This window comes from Mustela nivalis (genome assembly GCF_964662115.1).
Source record: "Mustela nivalis genome assembly, chromosome: 11".
In the NCBI taxonomy this organism is placed as follows: domain Eukaryota; kingdom Metazoa; phylum Chordata; class Mammalia; order Carnivora; family Mustelidae; genus Mustela; species Mustela nivalis.
This window is the reverse complement of record NC_139030.1, coordinates 65,298,384-65,312,656: the sequence shown is the minus strand read 5'-3', so window position 1 is coordinate 65,312,656 and position 14,273 is coordinate 65,298,384. Positions and strand designations below refer to the sequence as shown.

At 40.2% G+C, this 14,273-nt stretch overlaps 1 protein-coding gene and 1 long non-coding RNA gene across 2 annotated transcripts in view; one reads left to right on the top strand and one right to left on the bottom strand.

The window, feature by feature from the left end:
- The window catches only part of LOC309843934, a 1,014,078-nt gene that overhangs the window by 358,161 nt on the left and 641,644 nt on the right, over positions 1–14,273 (top strand). The gene's annotated exons all lie outside the window — the stretch shown is intronic.
- The window catches only part of NEB (nebulin), a gene marked incomplete at its 5' end in the record, with an annotated part of 202,237 nt that overhangs the window by 65,898 nt on the left and 122,066 nt on the right, over positions 1–14,273 (bottom strand). Inside the window, 18 exons of the mRNA XM_082688978.1 lie at positions 91–204; positions 1,754–1,861; positions 3,835–3,939; positions 4,037–4,141; positions 4,843–4,947; positions 5,329–5,526; positions 5,942–6,055; positions 6,152–6,259; positions 7,039–7,146; positions 7,517–7,621; positions 7,726–7,830; positions 9,391–9,702; positions 10,120–10,227; positions 10,367–10,468; positions 10,665–10,763; positions 11,393–11,497; positions 12,201–12,512; positions 12,613–12,717. Of these exons, the coding sequence (XP_082545104.1) occupies positions 91–204; positions 1,754–1,861; positions 3,835–3,939; positions 4,037–4,141; positions 4,843–4,947; positions 5,329–5,526; positions 5,942–6,055; positions 6,152–6,259; positions 7,039–7,146; positions 7,517–7,621; positions 7,726–7,830; positions 9,391–9,702; positions 10,120–10,227; positions 10,367–10,468; positions 10,665–10,763; positions 11,393–11,497; positions 12,201–12,512; positions 12,613–12,717 (2,418 nt within the window). The remainder of the gene's footprint in view (positions 1–90; positions 205–1,753; positions 1,862–3,834; positions 3,940–4,036; positions 4,142–4,842; positions 4,948–5,328; positions 5,527–5,941; positions 6,056–6,151; positions 6,260–7,038; positions 7,147–7,516; positions 7,622–7,725; positions 7,831–9,390; positions 9,703–10,119; positions 10,228–10,366; positions 10,469–10,664; positions 10,764–11,392; positions 11,498–12,200; positions 12,513–12,612; positions 12,718–14,273) is intronic.

Genomic DNA, 14,273 nt, shown 5'->3' with positions numbered 1-14,273 from the left:
CCATGGGCATGACTAGGCAATGTTCTGATTTATGACAGATGGCTATACTGCCTGGCCTTGGTTTGAAGTAAGGCCTTAGGGATTACTTACATCAATGTTAAACTTGCCGACTCTCAGGCAGCGTGCTGTATTTGGATCATCCTCAACACTTTTTGGTAAAGTATAAAGAGCTTTGAATTTCTCATATTCTTCTCGATATTTGATCTACAGAGAAAAAGTACAAAGGAAGGAAAAAGTTATTTTAGTTACTATTTTAAAAATGTCTATACCCATACTTGTACTACTATTGCTGCTACACCTAACTTATTTTACAGATTATGTAATTTTTAAATAATCTCTTCCAGGATAATGATTTTGCTTTTCTTAACCATGAATAAAAGATAAAAAATGTGATCAAGAATTTCTTTGTTTTTAGTGACTGACAAGCTTAATGCTAAAGAGACACAGTCCTTGAATTTCAGAGTTTATAAAGTTTTCAAAAAATACATTGTAACCAATGTTTATGGGGAAACTAACTTTTGCTTCTTAAGCCATATTGCCTATGAATTAATGCTCCAGGATTTCATGAACTAGGAGAGAAGCCTCTTAAAAAGACTAAAATCCAAACTCCTAGTACATGACAAAAGAACAATCCTCATTACTTAGAGGCCCACATCTTAGTTAAGGGGAAAAAAAGGAAGATAGGAGTATTTGTGTCAGAATTGCAGTGAAGCTCTTTGCTAACTGGAAATCAACCAAAATTCCCAACAGAATTTCCTAGAATATTAGTTCACGTGCTCCTTACATCTAAACCATTCCTCAATTATAAAGAAGATAGTATTCAAAGGCAACTTTTTTTTTTAAAGGAAAAAAAAAAACACTGTTGCAATTCTTTTAAAGAATTATGCCCCATCCTGTTTCAAAAACAAGTTGCTGAAAATTCTGCTTCTATAGTTTTTTTTCATGACTAAAGGAGAAAATCTCTGATGAGCTTTCTGAGTTCTATACACAAAACTTTTCTTCCCAAGTGAAATTTGTCCCTTTGGGCTACTCTGTTTGCAGTCCTCCAAACAGACTTGGGTCTGGGCAAAATCACATATATTAGTTTTTCCTCCAGGTAGAAATTAAATTAATTCCATATATATTTAACACAAATTAAATTAATTCCACATATTGTCTAACAAAGTCTTTTCCTAAATATGCATCTCTAGGCCTATTAGGAAGAAGTGAAATCAAGTTATTGAATCACTAGCATTTAAATGAATAGAACCGAATTGAAATGATATACTGTATTGCCATTAGGTAGCAGCACATAGTCTTCTGTAAAACACTGTTAGAAGGAACTCACGTAAACTTCAGCTGTCTGTGAACTCGCAACATAAAATAAATTTCTCACTGTGGGTTGTGGTAGAAAAAGAGATCTACAGTGCTATGTAAAATTCACAATTAATTTACAATTATGAATTAATTCACAGTTAAGAGGTAGAAGTTTCTAAAAGAGGTTATCTTTCTAAAAGGAAATGGCTTATCAGGACTGCAATGAAGGTTATAGGGAATTTTACAATTAAAGGCTTTACTTAATATTTTAGGCATAAAGGGTTAAAGTTCCTACAACTTAATATTGTATCTAAATATCACATTTAATTTAAGATTTTCTTTTATAATATATATAAACATATATATAACACGTGAATTAGCCAGAAAGATACTAGGAGCAGAGAACAGGGGAAGTCAGAGGGTGGGTGGGAGGTTATCACCTTTGCACTTGACTTACATTGCTGGCCAGGTGCTTCTGGTTCTTGGCATGTGTCAGGGACATGGTGCTGGTAGGCAAGATGTAGCTGGTGGCTTTCACTTTATCCCAAGCCTCCTTGTACAGGTTCTGTAGGGGTTAAAAATTATCTTGTGAATACGGAAAAATGCATTCTGGTTGGCTCTTGAGGGGATCCTTCCTGTATCTGCCTTTTTCAGACACTCCTTAACACCTCATGATCTTCATACTCAGTAGGATCCAAGTACCCCTCAGTGAATAACAGGTTTAATGCCATGACTGTAATTCCACACTCCATTATTTTGTTCTCTACCGTAGTACTTATCACTGTTTGGCAGTTATCATGGGGTGATAGAGAACTTTTCTATATTTTGACCGCTGCAGTGACTACATGATTATGTATTTGTAAAGCCATAGTACACAGACCACAGGGAGTGACTTTTACTGTACATAAATTAAAACAGTTTTTGATTCATTTCCCATAAGTCTAGGAAATTCTGAAGGATGAAAACCACTACTAAAATCTATTTATCCTTTCCTAGTTTTTTGTAGCTAGTGGGAGCTCAAAAAATATTCTCACTCCGAGGTATTTATTTACTCAAGAGAAATGAAAACTTACATATACACAAAAACCTATACTCAAATGTATATAGCAGCTCTATTCATAATTGTCAAAAACTAGAAACAACTCAGATGTCCTTTGACCTTGAATGGATCAACAATTGTGGTACATTCATGCAGCGGAATACTATTCTGCAATAAGAACAATAAACTACTAGTTTGTATGGCAATGTGTGTGTAGTGCATGCATTTTGCTAAGAGAAAGAGCCAGACCTGATAGCTACATCCTTCGTAATTTCATCTACATGACATTCTGGAAAAGGTTTTTAAAAGTTGTGTTTTTTTGTTTGTTTGTTTGTTTGTTGTTTTAACTGGTGCAGACAATATCTCTATGGATGTCTAGGGAGAGAAGGGAAGCAAGAGGCAAATTTTGAGGCGATAGAGAGGTTTTCAGTATTTTCATTGTGATGGTGAATACATGACTCTTTGCATTTGTTAAAAGCCAGAGAGGCACCTTGGTGGCTCAGTTGTTAAGCATCTGTCTTTGCCTCAGGTCATGATCCCAGGGTCATGATCCTGGGTCATGATCCCAGGGTCATGGGATTGAGGCCAGCATTGGGCTCCCTGCTTGCTGGGAAGACTACTTCTTCCTCCCCCACTACCCCTGCTTGTGTTCCCCCCCCCCCACTGTGTTTCTCTCTGTCAAATAAATAAATAAAATCTAAAAAAAAAAAAAAAAAAAAAGCCATAGTACTTCGCCTGCCTGGATGTCTTGGTGGGTTCAGCATCTGCCTTCAGCTCAGGTCCTGATGAGCTGGAAGTCTGCTTCTCCCTCTTCCTTTGCCCCTACTCCACAGATGCTATCTCATTCTTTCTCTCTCTCTCTCATATAAAATCTTTTTAAAAATATTTACTTATTTAACAGAGAGATAGAGCACAAGCAGGGGTAACAGCAGGTAGAGGGGGAAGCAGACTCCCCACTGAGCGGGGAGCCTGAGCTTAACCTAGGGAGCCACACAGATGCCACTAAATAAAATCTTAAAAAAAAAAAGAAAGAAAAAAAGCCATAGGGGCTTTACAGAGAATTCTAGTAGAGAATTGCTGGAATTCTCTACTATTTTTGCAATTTTTCTGTAAATCTAAAATGATTTTAAAATGAAGTTTGAAAAATGTTTGTTGAATTAACCAGTTCAGAGGAGGAAAAAAAGGAGTGTCTTTGTAGGCTGTAAGCCAGTGGCCCCTGGCAAAGCCAGGCAAGGACGAACTCAGGGTCAGTGTAGCATAGCTTCAACCCTACCCGCCTGCTGTAAGCGAACAGCAACTGAGTTTGTTCAACTGCTGGAGATGGTGCAATACTCCACTTGGGCTGGCTCAACTGGGACTAGGACTACTGGTGGGATAAAGGAGGAATCGGAAGGTTCCTGAAAAAACTGGAAAAACCTTTGGGGGTAAGGTGCCTATCCCAACTATTCCCTATCGTCTCTGAAGGAGAATAAAGACAAAGATGAAAAAAAGGAACTCACGCTGCTATAAAGACTCTTCAGGTTCTTGGTTCTGTCGTAATCCACTGTTTCTAGAACAGTCGTGTATTTGTCCTTAATCTGATGGTAATTTTCTTTATATTTCACCTACACACACAAAAGATGGGTTATTCTTTCCCGCTCTTCGCAAGTGCGTAGAGCTAACAAGGGCTCATCCTGAAAGAGCAGTATGAGGAAGACACACCTCACTGGCGTTGATGCCACTTTGAAGAGCAGTCACGTAAAGTGGGGTGTCCGTGACCAGGTTGTAGTTTTGCAGATTTTCTTTCCCTGCTGCCGTGTATTGCAGCTGTAAAGAAAAACAAGTCACCGGAAATGGTAAAATACAGGCCTGCACTCAGCCTGGGCGGTTTGTGCCAACTTAGGTGGGCCTTTATTTACTTCTGGGCTTCTGCTTTAATAGTAACAGAGAAGCCGTCATTCTATATTCTTGCCGGCTCTGGATGGTTGTCAACATGAATACTTTGTCTCGACCCACAGTGGGGGCTGGCTCTTTGTCAGGTCCTCATCTTCATTTTGTTGTCTTTTCCATGCACGCACCCCATCCCTGACTGCGGTCCCTCAGGCTCAATGTCCCCCTAACCTGCCCTGTCAGAGCCCAACCACATGCCGGGAAATTTTCCAAATACCTAGTTTTTACTTCAGAACTTATCTACCTAAGGTCCAAGCATGCATTTGCATTTTACTCCCTGCAAATTAACCTTATCAACTTCAGCATAGCTGCTTGAGAGTGGTTCACTATGAAAACACCTCTCAGAAAGCTTTCTGTGAGAGACATCAAATACTTCAACCCCAGGAGAGACTAAAACTGAGAGGGCCCAATGCTACAGCAGGTCACCAGGAGAGGTTTTATTGGGTAGGGGGCCTTTGGTCGCCTTGGATCCTGTAACTTTTTCTGCCTGGCACAGGACTGGCCTGGCTGTCACCCCACAGAGAACACTACGGATTCCACTGATCCACAGGGAGCCAATCCTTCCAGGAAGAGCTCACCTGACTCTGGAGGTCATATGCTTTCTTGGCGTGGAGGATCTGAGGTGTATCCCAAACGTAGCATCCAATGCCTTTCAGCCAATTCAAGTCATCCTTATACACATTCTGAAAGAAAGAAGGGATGATAAAAGGTGACAGGGACTCACTGAATTTATAACTGGGCATTTTGATAATTTCCTATCAGCTGTTGGCTGTGCTCAGTGCTTAGTGGTCATAGGGTGGGCCTCTCAATAGCTGGAGGCCTGTAATGCCCTGACCTAAAGGAGTTTAGGAGGAGAGGAATAGCTAAGTGTATGCCTATGTGAAAACAAGCTAAATATTTAACACAGGGGTCATTGGTGTAAGGTCTTCTTACACCAAAAAGTGGTTACTCATGTCACTGTTCTAAAAAGCAGCAAAATTTATGAATACGGGGACGAATGGAACATGGAGGGCATGGTCGAATGAAGCCTGTAACTAAGTCAAGCTGCAGAAAGGGCATCATACATCACTCAAGATTTCCTGAGCATTGCGGGCCCGTATAACGCTGGGTTCTTCCGGGAGAGACGTCCACTGATGGAAGAAGTGTTGGTATTCCAGGTCACTGAGGATGTACTGGCAGTGTTTAGCCAGTACGTGATTCATCATATCAATGGGGATGTGAACATTGGCTTTGGTGTCCTCGTAATCTCTTCTGTAGTTCAACTAAAGAGTCATAGTTTTAAAGACAAAAAGAAGAAAGGGATTCAAATGTTAATTATACAGACTGATCTCTTTTTGAGTCTTAGCTCTGGTATAGATCAGTACCTTTAGAATAAACAAAGATACTTGAATATGTTCTTCTTTTTCAATGTCCCATCCTTTCATAACACAGGGGTAAATAGTTACCTCGTTGCTTTCTCCTTTTTCCAAACATAAATACCTCACTGTGGGTTAGTGGAGGAGGAAGGGAAAGGGAGGAAGCCCAGGGCTAGCAAAGGTACACAAAGCTAACTTGAAGGAGTGGGGATAAATCTCAGGAAGGAGTCCATGCCTCTCTCAGCTAAAGAACATGTTACAAACATGCAGACTAACAGTACACTTAAGGGCCAAATCCTCTATGAAAGTGAGCTTTGCTTACCACACTCCTCATCTTTTGGAAATCCAGACAGTGAACCACACCAGGGAACTCACTGATTTCTTTTCCAGCCAGGTAGTGGCCCTTCTGCTTCTCATAGGTCTCTTTGTATTTAAGCTGTGAAGTAGGTAGAGCATTGAGAATCACTGGGATTTTCTAACCAGCTCGCCAAGGAAGACTCTTACACCCATGAGAGGAGAAACTGCTACTGACCTCACTGTTCACGTAGTCAGCATGCTTGGCTCCAACAATAGGAATGTAACGTTCATCCAAGGTATATCCATAGGCCTTGGTTCCTTCCCATGCCCCTTTATACAGTATCTGGAATAAAGAAATATGTTGTCAACAAAAGTTTGTGGTCAACTTCCTTCAGATATTGCTAAAAAGAAAATGGTAAAACCACAACAAAATACTTATGTTGAAAGGCAAAGCTTATACCTTTATTAGAGCCATTATTGTGTCTACCTACTAAGGGTTTACTGCAAATTAAATCTACAGACACTGAGGCATTTTATAACCAAGTCTAATGATATTTATAGTTCTAATAAAAGTAAAAATAAATGTTCACATAGGGAATCACCAAAAATTGCTTTCCATGGGGCATATACATATACAAACGCTTCATACACACACATCATCCTTTGACTTAGATGAATTAAAATTTGGAGGGGAAGTCTTCCATTTGCTGGTTGGAGATATTCATACATGACTGCCAAAGAAAGACCAGCCTTTCCTCTCTTTTTCCTGTTTGCAGGTGCTCAGTCCTACCTGTGCCTAGAGCTGCTATAAGTCCTGATACATTATTATCTATTTACTTGAATGTCTGTGCCTCTCATTTACATGGGCTCCTGACAGGCTTGTCTTATTAAACTTTAGCACCTTGGTGCTTTCTACAATGCCTGGCACATCACAGGAGCTCAAAAAAATACCAGCTGAATAAATGCTATTTCTAATACACAAGACAAGTTTATTTCTAATAAACAAGACTAAATATAATAATCTTATAAATTCAGTTGTTCACAAAATCAGCAAAAGATATGAATACTGACAAGAGCTTAAAATTAAGAATTGAGTTGTAAATCACATAAAATAAAACTTACAGTACTATAGAGCTTTCCCATGTCTTTGGAGTGGGTGATATACGGTGTATCTGGAGAAAATGTATACTTGCCCTTTATTCTTTTATTAAATGTTTCTTTATATTTTATCTAAGGAGAGAAAACAAGACAAAACCAAACAAAACCTCTGGTTAATATAAATGTATATTTAAAATTTCATAGTTTCTACCTAGCAAGATAATAATCAGTCTACATTTAGAGATTAAAAGCTAAGGAACTGGTTGGATTTCAGTTCATTTTACCTAATAATTTGGACAAGAATATAGATATTTTCTGTAAGTGAGTACAGTATACTTCCTACTAGTGACTTTTAAGACATTCCCACCAAAGACAGTCTCATAGTTTCCCATCCCATTGTCCATTTTCTTACAAGCAGTTACCTGGAAGTAAGCAGATGTAATCAATGACAGACCACTAACTCCCCAGTCCATGCACATCATTATATATAAAACAAACTTACATCACTTTGATTGACTGAGTTAATCTTAGCCAAAACAACCGCTGGTGGGTCCACCACACTTGTAAAGTTAGGATAGTTGTCAAGAGCATCTTTCTTATATTTGATCTGTAAGGAAAAAGATGATTAAGACTGGTCTCCTTCCACTGTGTACCTGCCCCCACGCAGTAGGCAAGGGGGCCAGGCTTTAGGTCAGAACAGGCTTTGTGTACCTGGTTCACCATTTCCTGGTTCTTGGTAACCCTCACATAGTCCACAGAATCCAAGGGTATCCAGCCAATGCCACGGAGCCACTCCAGGTCAGCTTTGTAGACATTCTGAGAGTAGGAAGAGAGATACAATGCTGATGTAAATGACTGACACAGGGTTGCAGATAGTAGATTAGAAGTAACTTTTTCAGGAGCTTTTTAAGGGTTTCTCTTTAGCAACTCTTGCCTCATTGATTCAGTTATGATTTCACCTGTTCACCTGAAAAATATTTCTTTTTTTTAAAAAGATTTTATTTATTTGACAGAGAGATAGAGGGTACAATCAGGCAGGGTGGCAGGCAGAGGGAGAGGGAGAAGCTCAGCAGAGAGCCCGATGCGGGGCTGGATCCCAGGACCCTGGGATCACCACCTGAGCCGAAGGCAAAGGCTTAATAATTAACCCACTGAGCCACACCGGGGCCCCCTGAAAAATATTTCCTGAGCCTGTAATTATGAGTGAGGTAGTGTGCTAGGTGATTTAAGGGCTAAGTATAAATGAGTCTAGTGTAAACAGAAGTCCTTTATGAGGGGAGAGTATAAGAGCTAGAACACCCCAGAGCTGTGGGAGTTATGGGCAGGGAGCCATTGTTTTCAGCAGTGAGCCTAAGAAAAGGTTTTACTAAGGAGGGTATAATTTTAGGTGGACTTATATTTAATTACTTAGAAATATGCAGGACATTCAGACTATATAAAGACTATATAAAGAAAGTGACATGACTAAATGCACATGTATTGTAGAGCAGGGGGACACATCCCTCCTGCCAAGCCTAGCTCTCCCCTCCACCACCTAGTGCCGGGATTCTCTCAGGCCAGCCCTCACCACCGACAGTGGAGCTGCTAATCTGATTAAAGGTCCACAACAGTCCTTCTGCCGCAGCAGCAGTGAGGTGGGATGTTCAAGCTCAGCGTCTGTGCTGCAGGCAGTCCTTGATTTCCTGCTCCCACTTGGTAATGAGAAGACCCAGCAGGGTTAGCTCCTGGGGGGCACCTGAGCATCACGTCGATGCACTGTGTTTCTGTTCCTTACCAATGGCTGGTGGCAGTTACAGGTCTTGACTCGGGCTTCACTGCAAGATGGCCTACGTCATGTTCCCTCTACCCTATATGCCTTTACCAAAAGTCTGTGTGAGGGATTCTGGGCCCTCATGTGGCTCGTCGGTACTCTGCTTCCCTTTTGCTTTGATTCCTTGCCATCAAGTCCTTCATCAATGCCTGAAGGAGTAAAACGCCTGGCCGAGCAAGAACAGGGCATTCCCGGGTCCTCGACTACACTATCCTCTAATATTGTTAAAATCCCCACTCACTCTCCATTCTCACCCCAAGCCAATTACCATTATTTTAAATCAACTGATAATTTTCCAGGCAGATGTGAGATGTTGCTGATGGCAAAGATACAAAAAAATTTTTTTTTCAATGACTTTGAAGGTTATTCAGACATACGTAGTAGGCAAAGCTGTCAGCCAGCCAGTCCCTGCTCCTGGGCTTTCTTTACTTCATATCCAGCCCTAATTCTCTTCTGGGACCAAACTCAATATTTGTCTTGAAGTTCAGAAGCTTGGTGCTTCCAGAGTGTTGCTTATAATGCTCAGAGTATACGTTTCTAGATAATTAAGAAACGAAATCACTTACATCGCTCTGTAGGTCATAGGCCTTCCTCGCCTGGATGACATCATTTTGGTCAGGATGACATATCCACTGGTGCAGGTAATTACGGTAATCAATATCACTGACAAGCTCCTGCCCATGCTTGGCGGCCAACACCGACACCATATCAGCAGGTATATTGATCTTGGCCTTTGTTTTATGATAGTCCTCTTTGTACAGTCTGTCATTCTGAATCTGGCCTGCGTGCTCAAACCAAACCAATTTGGGATCATCTCTCATCGTTGGAACACCAACATAATGACCTCTCTGTTTTACATGCTCAGCTTTGTATTTCAGCTGGTAGGAGAAAAACAAAGACTGCATCAGTTTTGACAAGCACTCAAGGGAAAGAGAGGCTTGAAACCTCAGCAGATGCAGGCCTTCGGCATCTGCCTCTCTGAGAAGACATAATAAAAAGCACGAAAATAAATAAGTATAAAGAAATATCAATTTAAAAATAGAAAAACTATATTAGCTTTCTAATTCTGCCTATGTCTTATTTGAAAGTTCAGAGATCTTAAGGGAGTGAGGGAATTGAAGAAAGAGTAAAGCACTCAAAGTATAGCTCTTACAGAAAGCCCACAAAACAGGACAAAACTCCCGAAGCCCACAGGGAGATCTAGAAGGGAACAGGTACTTCAGCCATCCTCAAGCCTGGCCGGGCCTGCTAGCCCCAGGCACACTCCAGCGTGCACTCATACCCGGGTAAATTACCTCGCTCTGAACGTCACTAGAGTGATGGGCGTGAACAAACGGTACTGCGTCTGGAGGCAAGATGTAACCCGTAGCTTTCTGCTTCTCCCAGCCTTCCTTGTAGAGATACTAAAAGACAGAGAGCCACAACAGAGGCTTACACAAAGCAGTCAGGATGGGACAGTGGTCGTGTGCACCCCTGGCCCACAGTTCCACTATGGTCCTCTGCCCCCACACAGAGTACCAGGCATCCGACTAAAACCCCTACCTGGTCCAGTATCCGGGCTGCCTCCTGGGCAGTGTGCAGCAAGGGGGTTTCTGTGAGGGTGTATTTCGATTTGGTATCATTCCAATCTTTCCGGTATTTAATCTGGAAATGAGAGGCAAGAGGCTTGAGTTACTTGATGTTAAGAAAGCACAATGCCGTCCAAGCAAATGTTAGCATCATCCCAAAGATTACAACCCGTATCGCAGACGATGATCGCATGCTGAGCGAACGTAGGTGGGAAGCTTTAGAAATGACATTTCACGACTGGGCAATTTTAGAATGAGAACCATGTACTTACATCATTGAGGATCTCGCCACTTTGTTTTGCAGTCACGTAATCAACTCTGTCATCCACCGGAGTAAAGTTGAGAGTTTCTATTTTTGTGCGGTATTTTTTCTAGGGGAAAGAAAATACCCTTCAGATAGTTGCAGTTTCTGGTTCTGTCTGAGCTGAGAAAGAGGCACTAGATTTAAGGGTCTTTCTCTACTAGAAGTGTAGAGTGCCATATTTGAATAGTACCTTCTTGGCAATTTGGCCTTTTCCTTAGCATTTTATTTTTTAACAACTGAGTTGCCTTCTTATATCTCCCACAGATTTTAAAGTAGCAGGTTTGCTTAGCTACCAATCATGTACTGATTCATTCTGTATATCATGTTACAATCATGCATTCTGTATATCATGTTACAATCATGTACAGATTCATTCTGTATATCATGTTACTCCATACATGTCTTTTAACTGGACAAGCTTCTCCCAAACGTATCACCATTGCTGACAAAAGACGTTTTCCATTTATACAATTCCAAGCATCAGCTGGGTATACTGGATATTATCTTATGGATGTGGTCCCTGATGTGACAGGGACAGCAGAGGATTGTTTTGGGAAAGTGTATGTCCAGCTTAAATGACAGCAGTCGCAAGCAACTGTCCAAATTGCTGATAGGGAGTGAATGAGTTTTGGTTTGTATATTTTAATTCAGCCTCCCAGGAAATGCACTGAATGGCAGGGTAAAATCTTGGAATACCTCACTGAAGATATCCGCGGCATGTTTGGCGTGATTGACAGAAACGGAATCATTTGGCATCCACCCGATCCCACGTAACCATTCCAAGTCCGCCTTGTAGACAGCCTGTGGGAACAAGGCCGAGTGATTTCAGCAACTCTGGGCATAGGATGCTATTTATTCCACCCCTTGGTTTGATGGAGAAACACATAGAAGGATGACCTACTCAAGCAGCCAGGCAGGTAACAAGTAAATTCATTAGGAGGTCAAGTCATATAAAAACTGGGGTATCTATTTTCTATTTGAAGGGGGTTAGCCTCAATTCAGCTCCCGCCATTGTTGCCATGGGTGTAAAGCATGTTCAGAGATTCAGTCTCTGATTTTTTTCTAAAGAACTAAGAGATCTTAGACTTGTACCCCTAATTTCCTGATTTAAAAAACGCAGCAACTTAATTCAAGATTTTTAAACACTGTATTATAAACTAAAAAAGCTAATCTGTGCCTACATTCTTTCCACAGACTGCCAGCATTTTACTTATGATATGAACCTTTGTTGCTACTTAAATGCCATAAATAATATCTTCACAGCAGTTGTCTTTATACCATTAAAATTAACATTTTCACTCACACAACCATTTATTCCTTGATACAGAATCTAGATCTTTCACAGCTTTGCTGATTTTTGACACTGTACTATAAGGTCTAACTAAAACCAAATTCTTAGCTGTATAAAGACAGGAAGTGATGATACAAAAATTTAGGGATATCAACTTTCTGGAAGTCATGGCAAAATTAGAGAAGAGCTCGAACTAAAATGCAGCCCACTCACATCACTTTGCAGTTGGTAGGCTTTCTTGGCCTGAATCACATCATTCTGGTCAGGCATGCAGGTCCACTGGTGTAAGTAATTGCGGTAATCAATGTCGCTGACCAGGGTCTGACAATTTTTAGAATGCACGATGGAAAGCATATCCACAGGGCTTTGGAACTTGGTCTTCCATTTGGCCCAGTGCAGCCGGTACTCTCTTTCATTCTGAATCTTGCCAGCTATGAGGGCCCAGCGGATCTTGTTGTCATCCCTTGCTGTGGGGGTCCCCACATAGTGTCCCTTCTGCTTCTCATGGTCAAGCTTGTATTTATACTGGAGACGGAAAAACATAGCAGATGGATCACAGTATGTACTCCCGATGTACCTAGGATCTTTGCTCAGAAACTGACAAGTCAAACAAGGCCACACTTACGTCACTGGCAATCTCCCTGGAGGCCTTGGCAGCCTGGATGGGGATGGCGTCCAGCCGTACGTCGCAACTCATCTTCATTTCATCCCAGTCCTCACGGTAAATTTTCTGAAGAGGGGATAAAATAGGGTACCATTTTGGATTCAGATGTACTGATAATTTCAAGGGTTCAAGTAGAATTACCATCAAAGCAGTCCAGTTTTGAAGTTCCAGAATCAGTTAAGAAGGGAATAGGTAAAAGAAGAATTCACCACCACACTACAGGAAGATGAAACTGTGTCTGGAGTCCAAAGAGCTGGGCTTGACCAGAGTTCTTTCTAATTTAAATCATGGCTTCTGTGTAGTTGTTCCTGGTTTATATAACAGGGCTTAGTGGCTCTTTGTACGGCTGTATTGCTAATATTGGGCTAAAGTGAAGGTCAGACATTAATAAGGATTACTGGATTGCTTTAATTCAGTAATTGAATTTATTCAACTTTAGAGTTCAACTCAATTTTGTAATCTTCAGAATTGTAAACTTTTTATATTTGTGGGGAGGTTTACCCCAGGATGGTTTCTTAGATCTTATGTGGTTGATGATAAATATTGTTTGGGAATGTTTGATGTTCCTTCTGAAGCACAGTTGGAGGTTAACAGCCCTTTTTTTAAAAAGTAGGCTCCACCACCAGCATGGAGCCTCATGTGGGACTGGAACTCATGATCCTGAGATCAACATGGGACCTGAGATCAAAAGTCAGATGCTTACCCGAATGAATTACCCAGGCGCTTCCACAGTAGCCATTTCTTTAAATGCAGCATGTTTTTATTTCGATAGAGAAGTTAATTAGGGTAGTGACTGAGGTACAGAAAGCTTTTCAATATATGTTCATATTTAAACAGGCACATTCTGTATTGACAATGTCAGACTCAGAAATCACAGTAATTTAAATGTATGATTCAGAAATACCAATCAGTAAGGGAGCCTTAACAGTGCAGAAAGGAGAGATGAATTTCAATTATTAATGGTTTCATGGGCTTTGCATATATGAAATATGAGTGCTCATATAAATTTTGACCTTGCAAGTACAGATAAGTTTTGTATGAATTTTCACTCAAGTTTTTGTATGAATTTTGCTTGGTCCTATTAACAATAGACTTTTTTATACAAAAATCATATTCTCCACATTTCAATGTATTGGAGAATACTTAATGCAAACTTGTTATTATGTTATATAAAATCTTTTATTTTTACTTATTTAGTTTAATTTCATATATTGTGACACTATTTTAAATTATGTAATACATTTTTATTTATGTAGTCAAATATATTTTTTTGTTAAAAAAAAATCTGAGTTTGAGACCAAAATTAATCTACTAACTTTAAGAACATGGGTCAATTCCTCAATCACTTTAAGTTTCAACTTTCCCTTCTGATAAAAACAAAGTAACCTATTACTCATATGATTAGTTTGAAATTAAATGAGTCAAGTTAATGTGAATTGCTTGGTTACCTAGAAAATCGTATACAAGTATCCTGAAAAAGCTGTTTCCCAAATGATAGAAACAATTTTATATAGTGGATTTTATCAAGATTATTATAGTAATGGTAACACCATGTGTAAAAAAAAAAAAAGTACATTTTGGTTAGCATTCAAATAGGACACTTGATTTCTTCTAAAGCACAA